The sequence below is a fragment of the Camelina sativa genome, chromosome 15 (genome assembly GCF_000633955.1).
Source record: "Camelina sativa cultivar DH55 chromosome 15, Cs, whole genome shotgun sequence".
Taxonomy (NCBI): domain Eukaryota; kingdom Viridiplantae; phylum Streptophyta; class Magnoliopsida; order Brassicales; family Brassicaceae; genus Camelina; species Camelina sativa.
The window spans coordinates 21,930,563-21,945,848 of NC_025699.1; the positions used below are offsets into that span (position 1 = coordinate 21,930,563).

General features: G+C 30.2%; 1 protein-coding gene across 1 annotated transcript; it reads right to left on the minus strand.

Annotated features, from left to right (window-relative positions):
* LOC104748669 (disease resistance protein RPS6) lies at positions 3,495-12,394 on the minus strand. The gene is given in 7 exon segments (XM_010470274.2): positions 3,495-4,987; positions 9,887-10,285; positions 10,916-11,041; positions 11,043-11,175; positions 11,177-11,217; positions 11,402-11,780; positions 11,916-12,394. Coding segments are annotated over 7 exon segments (2,892 nt in total). The 3' UTR covers positions 3,495-3,652.

Here is a 15,286-nt window from a genome sequence, read left to right on the forward strand (position 1 = left end):
GTTCCTAAAATATATACCTTACAACACCCAACAAATAAGGAACTCGGAAATTGAATTAATCGCTAATATTGTTTTGCAAGCATCACATCATTGAATTATCCAAATCTCTGAACCCCAAACCGCCAATACTTTTTCCTTCACACAACTTCTCAAGCCACCCAATGTAATCCCCAATCCTTATCACTGGAGCTCCACCAGAAGATTGAAATGACGCTAGTTAATTTAGATGCCAGATCTTATGGTAGTTTAAAACAGGACACGACATGGGTTGGAAGAGCCAGAGCAACATACTTAATCTAAACCTCCTTCCCACCTTTTTTTTTAAAATAATTTGCCGTCCAACCATTCACCCGATCATTCACCCTATCATGAATATAACTGAAAACTTTATTTCGTGAACCCACCAGACATTCAAGGATGCCCAGGTAGGAGCCCATACCCCCTTCTATAGAATTACCAATAACGGTTTTAAGCTGCTCTCACTGGTACCTTTTTCCAAACAAAATAGATGATTTCGCAAGATTGACCTCTTGTCCCGAGGTCTTACCATAACTACCAATGATATCCATAATTTTTTTACACTCAGTCTTTTTCTTTACAAAAGAAAAAACTATCATCAACAAATAATATATGAGAAAATAGGGGGACAATTACAAGCTAACTTTATACCCCTGATTTTTTCCTCTCTCTCCGCCTTTTTGATATCAACAATCAAAACCCCCGTACAAAAGATAAACAAATACGGAGAGAGAGAATCCCCTTGCCGGAGACCCCGTTCCGGAATAATCGAACCTTGGGCCGACCATTTAAAAGTAACTGATAAGAAACTGAGCTGACACATCACATAATCCATTTTCCATCAAAGTCTAGCCGAGTCAGAACCTCTTTAAAAAAAGACCACTTAACCTGATTATAAGCTTTGCTCATATCCATTTTCTGCCAGAACGATTAAATCGTAAAATTCTCACCAATTAATTAGTTGAAAATATAATTCATAAAAGGATTTGATTACTTAAAGAAACGTCTTCTTAATTATTTTTAATTATGCAAATTTTTTAGATATTGTTACATACCCATAAACGAATAAAAAATTGCATGCAAATATAATATCTAGATGCAAAATTCAAAGCATCTAGATATTATACCTAACTACACAAACGAACAGCCCCATAGTATGGTGTCGCAAAATAAGCTAATATTTTACATTTTCATCCGTAAAGCAAATTACTAAACTATAATCCAAGCCATCATATCAGGATGCAAATTATTTTCATCCGTGGTGCAAATTATTTTCATTGGTTAATTTTTATTATCGAGATATTTTGTGATTTGTAATCTTTCTCTAGTCGCTTCTATGAGATATTTGCTAGGTTTGTCCCATCTTTAGAGCTAGCATTTGGATTGATTTTGTGTTATACGAACATTAAAATGCATTGATTTATTTGTATTGAATGTTTGGTGATTGAATTTGAATTGGTTCGTTGGTGAATTGTTGAGTTTATTCTACAAGGAATCGTCACTGATCAACCTCCAGGTTTCTTCTATGCCACGAGCAGATAATTTTTTTAGGGATTTGACTTCACTGATAGAATTCTCGACTGTGCAATTCACTTATAGAGTCTTCGACTGACATCTTTAGTGGACCTTAAAATTAATGATAAAAATTCTTACCATTTTATCTTTAGTGGACCTTAAATCATAAATTTGAACTGTATAGTGAACTAGGTGGGGCCGTCTGAAAACATAGACGAAAGTGGTAGATTTTGGCTCGGTTTAAGGTGGAAATTTTGGTATTTCGGTTGAACCAAAATATCGGTCTTTTGTAAGAAAAAAATTCAGTTTTTAAGAATTTCAGGAAATTAAGTAAATTCATTAAATTCGGAATTTTGGTGTTACATTGAAGAAACTAGAGAATAGTTTTTTACATTGAAGAAACTAGAGAATAGTTTTGGGAAAAAGACTTTATTATTGTGTTGTCTTCCTTAATCAATGATAAAAGGTTTATACATGGCCGGTCCTAGGGTTAAAGTGGCCTAAAGCATTGTTTATGTATGGTATTTTATAAATATACATTAACTATATGATACATAATTACATACAATAGAAAAATACAAAAATTGCCTATTTGGGGATTCAAACCTGTGACAAGATACTTATGCTAAGTATTAGATAACCAACTTAGCTAAGAAATATTTTGTTAAGTAATCCAAATAGTTAGTATTTATTTGGTGGCCTAAAGCACATGCTTTAGCTGCTTTAGGGGTGGGCCGGACCTGAATTTATATAACACTAGGTTTTAGGGTTTATAACAATATTAGGGTTTATAATAAACGACATAACAAAGCCCAACATGGACTGTCGGCCCATACACCAATACTCCCCCGCACGACAAACATGGTACGCAACACGCAAACTTTGCAATAGAAAAGCAGAACATGTATGTCGTGGACACTTGTCAAGGACGGAAAAACCATGTCAGCAAATTCCTCCGGGCATAAACTTCAATCTTAAAAATAGGGGTAGAACATCAACTCGTCTTCGGTCTTTGGTAAAAGGGAAACATCTCGTGGGTGCAAATACTGCAATCTCTACAAACAATTGTCCTAATCTCGGACAGTCCACAAATCGGACTAAAAAGAAATTGACCTAAAAATATGAGGGTTACAAACAACTCCCCCGTAGTTATAAAACTATTACCAAATAAAAACTCAGAAAAAAATTCATAACTAAAACCCATGTAAACCATAAACCCTATACCCAATATAATGAACTTTTTTTTAAAAAAAAAAAGAAAAAAAAAAACCCTGATTAATAGAAACCATACGACTCTTGAAGCACAAAGTCACAAACCCAAAATCCCATTAATTAAATTATAAGGAAATAAATAAACTTATGAATACTAACCAAAACTCATGAGTTCGTTTACTAGAAAAAAAACCCAAACGTGGACACAAATCCACAAATCACATCATCTTTATCATCTCCGTCACCATCACCTTTGTCGGCTTCACATCCCATGATCATTGGGATCACAAAAACACTAATGCGGAAGTTTTAATTTAGATCCACAAAGATCTCATGCTCTGCTACCATGAAGAAACTAGAAAATAGTTTTGGAGAAAAGACTTTATTATTGTGTTGTCTTCCTTAATCAATGATACAAAAGTTTATATAACACTAGGTTTTAGGGTTTACAACAATATTATGGTTTATAATAAACGACATAACAAAACCCCAACATGGGCTGTCGGCCCATACACCAATATACCTCATGGGGTGACGTAGTCAAACTCAAATGCACATATGTCATTACACTGTTTAGCAATTTATGATAAGCACAAAAAAAAAAAAAAAAAAAAATAGAAACGGAAAGGTAGTGTTTGAAAATCACCAATTAAATTAACTCTTTGATTGGTGGTAAAATATTTTGAATCGATTCTTAATAATATGCTATGTTTTAAAATGGATGCGGAACTAAAATTGGCAATGAAGAATCCTATAGAACCGGCAAAATTACTCATTTCGTATTCATGAATCAAAGGTTCACAATTTCTTGAGTGTCCTTCACGTAATCTGCGAAAAAAATAGTCTACTAAATAAAATAATTTTCAAATGATCCTAGAAAAAGAACTGTGAGACATAAGAATATTCTTTAAAGTTCAAGCTTGATGCTTACTCGCATTCGTTTACTTCTGCTCTCTGCCTCGACATCGCTGCGTCCACATTCTCTACTGTGTTCTGTTTCATGGAATCCATCATTGACCATATTGTCTTCACAAACATACGGAAGAGTGTTTCGTTTACCATGTCGGTTATTCGGTGATGAAAAATCCTGAGAGAGTCGAATGTCCGCACTATCGTCACTGTCTCCATACACTTCACTCTGATAATCACTGTTATTAATGTTCCCAAACTCTTCACTCTGATCATCACTGTCTCCACACTCTTCACTCTGATTAGTCTCACAGTCCTCAAAAATTCGTATACCCCATCCTTTTAAATTGCAGCCACCAGTGAGACTAAACTTTATATCCACTTGATCGTAGTTTACTTCAGCCATAGGGTCATTGTCTTTGTTTAATGGGAAAAGACAGTCAAATATAAAAAGATGACTAACCTTCTGCTCTGTCCACAAACAATCTTTTTTATATGTGGAATCAACATGGTTCCCAAGTCTTCCTTTGAACCGACAAGATAGCTGAATATGTATACCAGGTGTAATTATGCCATCATAATCAATCACGGCGCAAGTCCTAATCCTTAAGAATGGTTGGTAGGGAGAGGTGTCAGGCATAGAGATATTGCTCAGAGAAGTGGAGTTTCCAGAATTTCGATGAGTGAAATATGAAGGCACTTCTTCACCTGGCAAGACTATTTCCTTGAAAATTGATTGTTGATGAAGCAGAGCTTCTGGATCCAAGTTGAAGCAGTTCGTGAAATTGAGATCGAGTTTGGGGGTGTAATGATCTGAAAGAGAAGAGGAAGACTCATCAGAGACTTGTAACTCAGAGTAACTACTGTCTGTTTCCATTGCCACCTCACTTGGAGTATCATTAATCCGAGCTCCAGCCAATGCCACGCAATGTGCAAAATTAGCAACCTTGAGACTTTTCGGTTTACAAATGTTTACGGATATGCATTGTAAATTGTTGCATCCACTCATGTATAAGAATCGAAGGCAAGAAAAGTCCTGGATCCACCATGGAACCTCCTCAATCCCTGTTTCAACTAGTTTGAGCAATGAGATGTTGGTTGAGATATCAGGAAAACTCCTCAACCGTGAGCATCCACTAAGGTCGAGCCAAGTAAGATATTCGAAGCCGATGTCGGCTGGAAGAGTCTCAACATTTATGCATTCTGTAATAGTCAAATGCTTTAGGTTATAGAGATTCTGAAATTAAGATGGAAGCTCCACCAAACTTGGGATATCCGAGAGCCTCAGACTCGTCAAAGAGGGAGACATTATGGTCATGAGAGGTGTAAGAGGCTGAACCATATAAACAATTTATAGATGTTAAATTTATATCACTTCAAAATGACACTCATTTCCCTAATAAAGTAACTACTTACATTTTCAGGATTGGTTGGTCTCAAATTAGTGAGCTAAAAGGGTTACTACTTAGAAAGTTTTGAACAAAATAATATGATAAATTGCAGATTTTAAGATTTTTTAACAGTAAGAAGTTTTAAAAAAAAAATTCTATGCATTTTTATTAGATAATATGATTAATTGCAGATTTTTTTTAAAAAACAATTAAATATGATTGGTTTAGACTTAGAGTTACTGAAAATTGTTAATCAATCTTTTTTTTTTACTTTATATTCTTTATTTGTGTGAACACCTTAAAATTTGGATTAGTTAGGAACAAAAGGAGTCTTATTTTTGTTTGATTCTTTTCACATAAATTTGCATTTATTCATTATCTAGTATTATATGTATACTAGGTTCGGACCCGTACGTACGTGCGGGATTATGTTTATCAACCAATTTATTTTAATACTTATAATCAAACTCATATTAATTGAGATTCTAGTTTGATTTTTGGTTTAGTTTATTAATGTTTGAAAATTTGAAATAATAATGGTTTCACCAAAACTTTAAAATTTATAACAACATAATGGTTGGACTGATAACAAACGTAATCAATTAGTTAGATTCTATTAAATTTGTGAACTATCAAATCAAATATATAACCGTTAACAACGATAAATACCCGTTTGAGACAAATACGAATATTTAAGGATGGACGTAATTCTCTTTTCGTTTTGTCATGTTCCATGATGTCCTACAGATGTTCTCAATTTTTTGTTGCATAAAAGAATACATTCCCAATATGGGACATTTTGAATATGAGACAAATTTGTATTTTTGATCGAAAACAGGACGGGACCGGAAGAAAGCATACATTCTCAAACTCCCGTATGGAATAAACATAAATATAATTCATAGTATATTTATATATCCTATGTTATAATAAAAATATTACAAAATTAATTGACTGTTTTATTCTATTTTATATACGGTTCACCTATATTAGATTATGTTTTTTTGTTTTAATATTTTTAACTGTTATAAAACATATTTTATGTATTTTTTATTTTTATATTATTTTGAACTTATGCTAGTTCAATTGAAAATAGTAAGATTTATTTGAGAACATTAAATGTATTTTATCACGTTATAGAACATGTCAAGAGTTAGAATTATTTATTTAGTATGTGTAAACATATTTATTTAGTATAACATCCGTAACCCAATTTTTGTCATTTTGGTTTTTGGTTCAGTTTCATTTTGGTTTATGAATATTTGGGTGTTTGAGTGTTAATCAGTACTTTAAGACTTTGATAAAACCAGCGGTTGGCCTGGAAACGATTAAAAATAAGTTGTTATCTAATTTTCTAATCTTATGTGGTATTTTGCAGAGTAATTTATTTTTAAATTTTTATAGACTTTTTAAAGATAATGATGACTTAAAAACAAATTTCAATGTACGCATGTTATAAAGTTTTACTGCCATGTGTGTTGTTTGTTTTCTTTTCCATATATACATCCCCAATTATAGTGTCATTTTAAAAAGATTGTTCACATCATATATTTGAAAAAAATAAGAAAATAATATAACTAAATACATACAACTGATTACAAATTTACAATACAGTCATGGAAGATTAAATTGTACTTTTATGTGTTGGTTTCTAAAGTAAATTGATAATGTTAAATCAAGGCTCAACTATATACCTTAATAAGAATTTTCTATAGAGTTTTCTTAAATAAATCTATATAAAAACTAAAGAAAACAAATACTAATACAGTATTTTGTGACTTACCAGATTCATATAAAAAATGTGGACTTCTTTTAAGCAATTAAATGTAATTTTCTTGTTTTGCAGATGTTATGTCAATTGGATGAACACTCGCTCATATGTTATGTCAATTGGATGAACACTCGCTCATATACCAATCCTTCCTTATATACAATCTCTAGGTAAAAAAATGTATGCTTGCGAAAGAGATCTTGACTTGTATATGTTTATGTACACGACATAAAATTATAAACTTAACAATTCATAAGAATAATAGTGATAAACATGACATAGAACATAGTATTGGTTAACAAAAAAAATAGAATATAGAAGATGTTAGTAATATGCATATGCAAACTTAAATACTAAGACACATACATTTTTTTTTTTTTTTTGCAGAAACAAAGAGATACAAAAATAGTGTAGAGTGCTATATATGATATGTGAATGTTAAATCGATTACTCTATTTATAGGGTGGAAAGAGTCAGGCTAAACATTTTTTACTTACTTTTATGTTTAAAACAACAAAAAACTATATAAAATCTTATTTATTTTTCTTTTAATGCATATACAATATGTTTGAATTTATATGGATGATTCGATTTGGATAATAAATTAATTGTCTAGATTTTGCAATTCCTATTAAACCGATAAGAGTAAATATATAAGCTTAGTTATAGAAATAATCCCTAAATTTTAGATATTTGGTAAACTAATTATTGATTTATTTCAAGATTTCTTAATATAAATCATCTGTTTAAATTAAAGTTAAGTTATTTTCATATATACTATTCGAATTTAATTAGATCTAGTTGTTATGGAAATCTTAAATGATAAGTTTTATTAATTGCAAAAATCTCTTATTATTTTATAAAATTTTAATTACTATATAAAATTCAAGGAATTGTTAATATAAATAATTTCGTTTTTATTATAATATTTAAAATTATCATTTTGTAATCTTATTGGCTGTATTTTTTTATATAGATGTCAAATATTTGAATTTATTATTTGTAATTAATATAGAAATGTATTATTTATAGTTAATATAGTTTCCTAAAATACAGGAATATCTTGAATTATAAAAAAGTTAATCATTTAGTCTTTAATAATTGTTACCATTGTTTTAGGAAATTTTAGTTTTATTTTTAAAATTCTGTAGGCAAGTATAGTTAATATAGTTTCCTAAAATACTGAAATATCTTGAATTATAAAAAGGGGCATTCTCAAAAATGCCCCTTTTTCTATCCCTTTTTTTGAAAATACTCCTTTATGTTGACCATTTTTATATACAAAATGACCAAATTACCCTTTTTGAGTGACAGCAAGAATGTACAGTCATCAAAATCGAAAATATTTTCCCGCCAAAAAAATTTCCCGCCAAAATTTTTTTTCCCGCCAAAATCGAAAATTTTTCCCGAAAAAATTATTTTTTCCCGCCAAAAAAAATTTTTTTCCCGCCAAAAATATTGAAATTTATACCTTTTAAAAACATTGTAAACGCTTTTAAAAAACTTTTAAAAGTGTTTACAAGGTTTTTAAAAAGGCTTTAAACACATTGTAAACGCTTTTAAAAACCTTGTAAATGCTTTTAAAAGGTTTTTAAACACCTTATAAACGCTTTTAAAAGCATTTACAAGGTGTTTAAAAACCTTTTAAAAATCTTATAAAAACTTTTACAAGGTTTTTAAAATTATTGTAAAAGCGTTTACAAGGTGTTTAAAAACCTTTTAAAAATCTTTTTAAAAACTATTTGAAAACCTTTTAAAAACCTTTTAAAAACCTTTTAAAAATCTTGTAAAAGCGTTTACAAGTTGTTTAAAAAACCTTCTAAAACTCTTTAAAAAATCTTGTAAAAGCCTTTACAAGGTGTTTATAAGGTATAAACCTTATAAAACCTTTTAAAAACTTTGTAAATTTTTTTTGGCGGGAAAAATTTTGGCGGAAAACTTTTTTTGTCGAAATATTTTAACAAAATTTTTTTGACAAAAAAATTTTTGGCGGGAAAAATTTTTCGAAAAAATTTTGGCGGGAAATTTTTTTCGAAAAATTTTTGGTGGGAAAATATGTCGGAAATTTTTTGGCGGGAAAATTTTGTTTTTCTTTTTATTGAATAAAATAATTTTCATCTAAGGGTAAAATGGTTATTAAAAATTAAAAGAGGGCAAAAATAAAAATGACCAGAAAAGAGGGTATTTTTGAAAAGGAGTATATCAAAAGGGGCGTTTTTAACAAATTCTCTTATAAAAAAGTTAATCATTTAGTCTTTAATAATTGTTACCATTGTTTTAGGAAATTTTAGTTTTATTTTTAAAATTATGTAGGCAAGTGGGTCTGTTTGGCAACATGGATATATGTTTATTTTTTTTTATCCCTATGTGTACTCCCCAATTAATAGTATAAATATATATATATATATATATATATATGTACATATATATATATATATTTATCTATATTTATATCTTCATCTAACTACGAAAATAAAAATTTTGGATTTTAATTAAAACAAAATTATGAGAGTGAGTGTATGAACGTAATGACACAAAGTCAGTTGTTTTAAAAATTGAAAGTTGGGTCAATATTTTTTCATAACATATAACTTAATATTTACATTCGTTAGAACTTATTATTTTTTTATTGTCTCAATTTATTATGTCTTCCATTTAATACTTGTTTTTACTTAAGAGTCGCGTTTCTTCGCAGTAATTTGTTTTAGTTGTGTTTACATTTTTTGTCATAACTTTTCCTTTTGATGGTTGTATTTTTTTACTAAAAGTTATGTATCTTATGATTCTATGAATTTTCTTTGTTTTTTATAGTTTTAATTTTCTTGTTATTCTATATTTTTAAACTATATCACAACATGCACCATTTTGAGTTTATTTTCCTTCTCAAATTCTTAATTATCTATTGTTTTTTTTTAGAATATTTTTCTGCAACATTGTGGGAGTCTGTATCCTAATGATTATAATGGTACCATACATAACTTTTTTTTTTCCTTTTGTGGCGTTATAAATTGGACGATAACTTCAAGTTTATTTAAAAAATGAACGGAAAAATGTAAGCTAAAGTACATACCTGCACTGTTTTCCACAATTTCCCACTTTTCATTGTAAACATTTGAAGTGCTTGGAGATTCTCTAGACGTAGATTAGAGGGTAATTCTTCAATCGCTGATTCCCCTAGATCAAGATCTGAAATGTTGTTTGAGATATCTGGAAAACTCTTCAATTGTGAACATCCCCACAAACGGAGGCATTGGAGAGATATGAGGTTCAATCCCGTTGGGAGAAGCTTCAAATTAGAACAATATGACATGTCCAACTCGATTAGTTTATTGAGGTGTCTAATAGAGGACGGAAGTTCCACTAAACTCCCAAGGTTAAGTGTCTCGAGATTAGTGACCATAGAAAGATCTGGAATTTCCTTCAGACTTTTAGATCCCCACAAATCCATATCCTTGAGCCCTGTAAGTGCCTGAAATATAAGTAAGTTACACAACACTTCACAAAGAAGTGGTCATCTAAAATAAAAAAAAAATCAACATTTTAATCTCGATATTGTTATGTTGTATGTCTCGAACTAAAAATCACTCTGCTATCATCAATTAATTAGTTGGTGTTTATTATATATTATTTTATGTTTTCTCTAATCTTTATGTGGGATCCTAAGACATCTAATTGAAATGAAAGACTTTTCTCATGTCATCTTGTAATGAATCTCACTAACATGCATGTCGGAAATACACATATTAGACAACATATCCATAGCCAGTCAACTAGGCAATCACACCATAATCATGAGCTTCTAACTAAAAAAAACTTTTTTTTTTTGAGTTGGTAATCATTAAAATTAAAGTTTTAGTGGTATCAAAATAGAGTAAACTAAAACAAGTATAACTAATCCAAAGAAAGTAAGATTCAGTTTGAGATGAATGAACCAAAAGGCCTATCATTTTGAGAGGATTTGTTATGATCTCACAACAGAACTTTTAAGATCAGAATTAATTATATAAGATATGCAACAATCTACTTATTACCAATTGGTTTTGTGTTGGAAACATATGATTATTCATAGCAATTAATTATAATTTCAATAAAGACTTACATGAACTCCTTCCCATAACTTCTCGAGATTGCTATTCATCATTTGGAGCTTGACAAGGTTTTTAGGTTGAAAGTTAGAAGGCATAAATCTCAACGGGTATTTTTCCCAACTTAGAAATTTGAGCTTAATTAGGGGGCAAATAGTCGAAGCCTTCTTGTAGGTGCCATCTAGTTTCTTTGTTCCCGCCAAATGTATTAGTATAAATGTTCAGAAATTTGAGATTTCTCATTTTTTTGAAGGCTTTCTTATGTATCCGTAACCTCGTCTAGATTTAATGATATACCTTGAACTGTGTTAGAACCCTGAAATATAACAATCGTTATCTTAACAAGTAAAACTTTCAAATCAGAAAAATTTATATGGAAGGGAGAAAAAATCATCTTTACCCGCCAAGGCATCTAAGACCACTTCATCATCCAAGTCATCAATAATGATAAGAACTTTATGGTTTTTTAATTTTCCTCTCAACATACCTAAGTGGTCTACCTTTATGCCCTCTTGGTCTAATATTTGAGAGAGGAATTTCCTTTGCAAGTGCAACTTCATGTTATAGTCAGTCGGGTTACCTTTGCTATAATCTTTGATACTCTTAGATATGAAACGCATGTCTATGAAAACCCTACCTTGGAAGTGATGAGAGAGTCGACTAAATAAAGCTCTTGCAATGGTAGTCTTTCCAATTCCTGAGGGACCCCATATCCCAACCTTTCGCACTTCTTCAGATTTCAAGTCCAACATCAAACTCATCTTTGTGATATGATCTTCGATCCCAACAAAGCCCTCGAAATCGTTTGATGGAGTTATATTTAGGTTCGTCAAAATGTCAGTGACAATAGCTTCAATCAATTTTGCTTCGTCATTTTCCCTACCAATAGCAGAAATATTAATACACAAGCAAGAAAAAAACAAGTATATATATATATATATATATATTACGTCAAATCCCAAGTATAAACAAATATATGCAAAATATACAAATGAAGGTTCCTTGAACTTGTACCAATTTTGAGAATGGAATCCGACGAGATTTCCTACATCCATCAACGCTTGCCGCCATAATTTTACCTCATCCTTTGTTTTGTTGTGGCATGTTCTTTCAAATATCTTTCCAAAGTCTCCGCTCATGTTTCTGACATGAGAAGGATCCAAATCATAGAAAACGGGTATCACACGTTGAGGTTGACCTGACATGTTCTTGCATTTCACTATCTCCAGCAGCTCGTTTAGGCACCATCTAGAAGAAGCATACTCTTTGGAGAAGACAACAATTGCAATCCTCGAATCCTTAATGGCTTGTTTAAGCACGGGATCGAGCGATTGACTTTTTTCGATCTTGTTGTCTTGGAAAAAACTGATCAGTTTACGATCTAGCTCTTTTAGAAAGTGACTAAGGAATGTTTTTCGGACATCTTTCCCTCTGAAGCTCAGGAAGACATCATAACGCCAATTGGTAGAAGAGAAGGAGGAAGAAGAAGACATTCAAAATTAACAAAAAAAAATTCCTGAAAAATCCTAATCACAGATCAGATGACATTTGAAAATGGAAATTTTCACGAGAGTTTTCTAGCAAACAAAAACCAAAAGTTGACTAAGTTTTCTCTTCTTTTGCAAACAGGATGTAGTTTTTAAGATGAATGTAAGAGGTTTGCCGTCTGGTATTTTCTATTTCTTAGTTTTCTAACTAAAATGTAAACCATAGTTAACTACGTTAATCAGAGTTTACTTGCACGATAGTTGACTACATTATTTATTAGGCTAGTTAGTAGACTTTTAGTTTTATAATCAAGCCACTGCCTATGAGTCGCTATATAGTATATACTACTACGTAGGGAATCATATTGAGATAAATGCTGAGGTGTCCTTGTTTAGAGAATTCCATACACCTTTTAGCAATTTACCATAATATATTAAACCAAAATTAATAAAAAAAAAATGTTATTGATTTTTTTTTATGTATACTATATGTTGTTAACGTGTATTTTAAAAATATTTTTAAAAAACTTTTAAAATCTAACGTCTAATTTTATTAGTAAAAAATTGTTATTCATTAAACAATGTACCAAAATTTTTTCACAAACACTAAAAAGAAATGATCGTAACAAAAAGATCAACAAATTAAAATAGAAATTTGAACTTAATAGTACTCATATCTTAATATTTTCTGTAAATGTATATTACACTTATAGAATTTTGATTTAATCATTTGTCATGTTTCAATAAATTAGTTTTTAAACCACACAAAAGACATGTTGCCATAAATAGTAACACTTTATCAATATTTTTTCTACTATGTTAAAACTTTTTCCATATTTAAAAATTTCACGGGTGAAACGTATTCTTACATGAAATAAATAAAAATTTAAATAAAAAATCTCTTCATTACTCCCTTTATTTCACAAAAAAATGTCATTCTAGAGTTTTTTATTTTATTTTACAAAGAATGTCACTTAAATTTCCAATGTGATTTTTTTACATCAAATTTTCTAATTTACCCTTAACACAAAGCTCTTTTAATTAAAATTAAATGATTAAATACTAATTAAATACTGGTATATATGTATAATTCAAGTTTTTCTGAATTTATATGCAAGGTGTCAAAATGACATTCTTTGTAAAACAGTAGGAGCATATATTATGTTTGACACAAATTGATATTGGTTCCATAATTATTTTATTTATATTAATTTATGCAGCATATAGTGTGGGTTGTTACCTAGTTTATTACATTATTAGGCTAGCTAGTAGACTTTTAGTTTCAGAATTTATTACTTTTTTGTTTTTTTAGTTGTTGTTATAGAAATTATCTTAAATTCGTTATTAAAAAAAAAATTTGGAAACTCATAATAAGATATGAGGAATATTTAATTTTTAAATTAATGTAAAAATAATTCTAAAACAAAAAAACGACATCGGTTTTAAATATTCTTTTCTATTTAGAGATATTAAAAATTTGTATTTTGTCAAACTTTTAAGAGATGTTAATTTACATAAAAAATAACTGAGAATAATTTACATAAAAATAATAATTTTATGTAGATTAATTTGATGCTCTATAAATCTTATTCCAAAGTAATAATTAATATTTGCTATATAAAATCACGACAAAAAATAATAACATTATATACAAATTAAAGATTTATATAAAAATATTATGTTGCTCTCAACTTCCACTAATTAATTTTATACACATCATAAATCGAAGATTGAAAATTGAAGTTTCAAAAAATTCACAAAAAAAAACACTCTCTTTCCACTAAATAATTGAAACAACCCGATCCTTTTTTTCTAATAATAAATAAAATATATAATTAAGCATCCCATACTACTTAATTAAATCAACCCAAACCACAACTCAACATTAAACCAATAATAACCAATATACACAGTGGAAACATACCAATAATACAAAACAAATACATCATCAATCCAATAACATTCCTAACCATTCTATCCAACATCCTAGCATAACTCTATCCAAGGTTCCAATATAAATAATATAACAAGTCCAACAACACACAACCGAGACCCTAAATCATCCTCCTCCTCATCGCCATGATTCCACGTCAAATACCTGCACACCACAAACAACAATTGAGATGCGTAAGTATTATCACAAATACTTAGTGAGGCAATCCTCCCATATACTAGGTTATAAACACAAGCAACTGATATTCAAATGTTTAACAAACAACAAAAAAACACAACGCAACATACAAGTTGGTGTCGACCAACACCACAATGGTGTCGATCGACACCGACCCCGCAGACGCGTTCTGCTCGAAGCCGATCATCGAATCTCTGTTTCCAATCATCTCCAATCCGTCCCAAACTCACCCAAAAGCTTTAGGAACCTATTAGAACAATAACACAACCACCACAAGCAACAACAACACCACAAACAACATAGAACAAGCAAAACATAAGAGATCTTAGGCTTAGGCCTTGATTGGTAGTGTGTATAAGTGAGCATATAGATTTTAGAAAACCAATCACGTTTTGTTTAGAAAGCATAAAGGGAGCATAAAAGGCTTTTAAATGCTCCACAGCCCAATGCTCCTAAATGAAGCATTTCCCAAGCATAATGGTTTTAACGTTATTAAAATACAATTTACCTTCATTAATCACCTAGAGTTTACTATATTTGTATATTTAAAATGTCTAATTTTGTAACTTTATGTCTAAATGCTAACAGCTGTACCAATCACATATCATTGTTAATAAATAATAACATACAGCTTATGCAGCATACTGCTCATGCTGCATAATGCTAATGCTTCACTAACAGTTGTTCCAATCATGGCCTTAGATCAGCCATGGTCCTGCATTCACCTCTTTTGCAGAAAGTTCTGACCCAACAACGACGAATCCAAC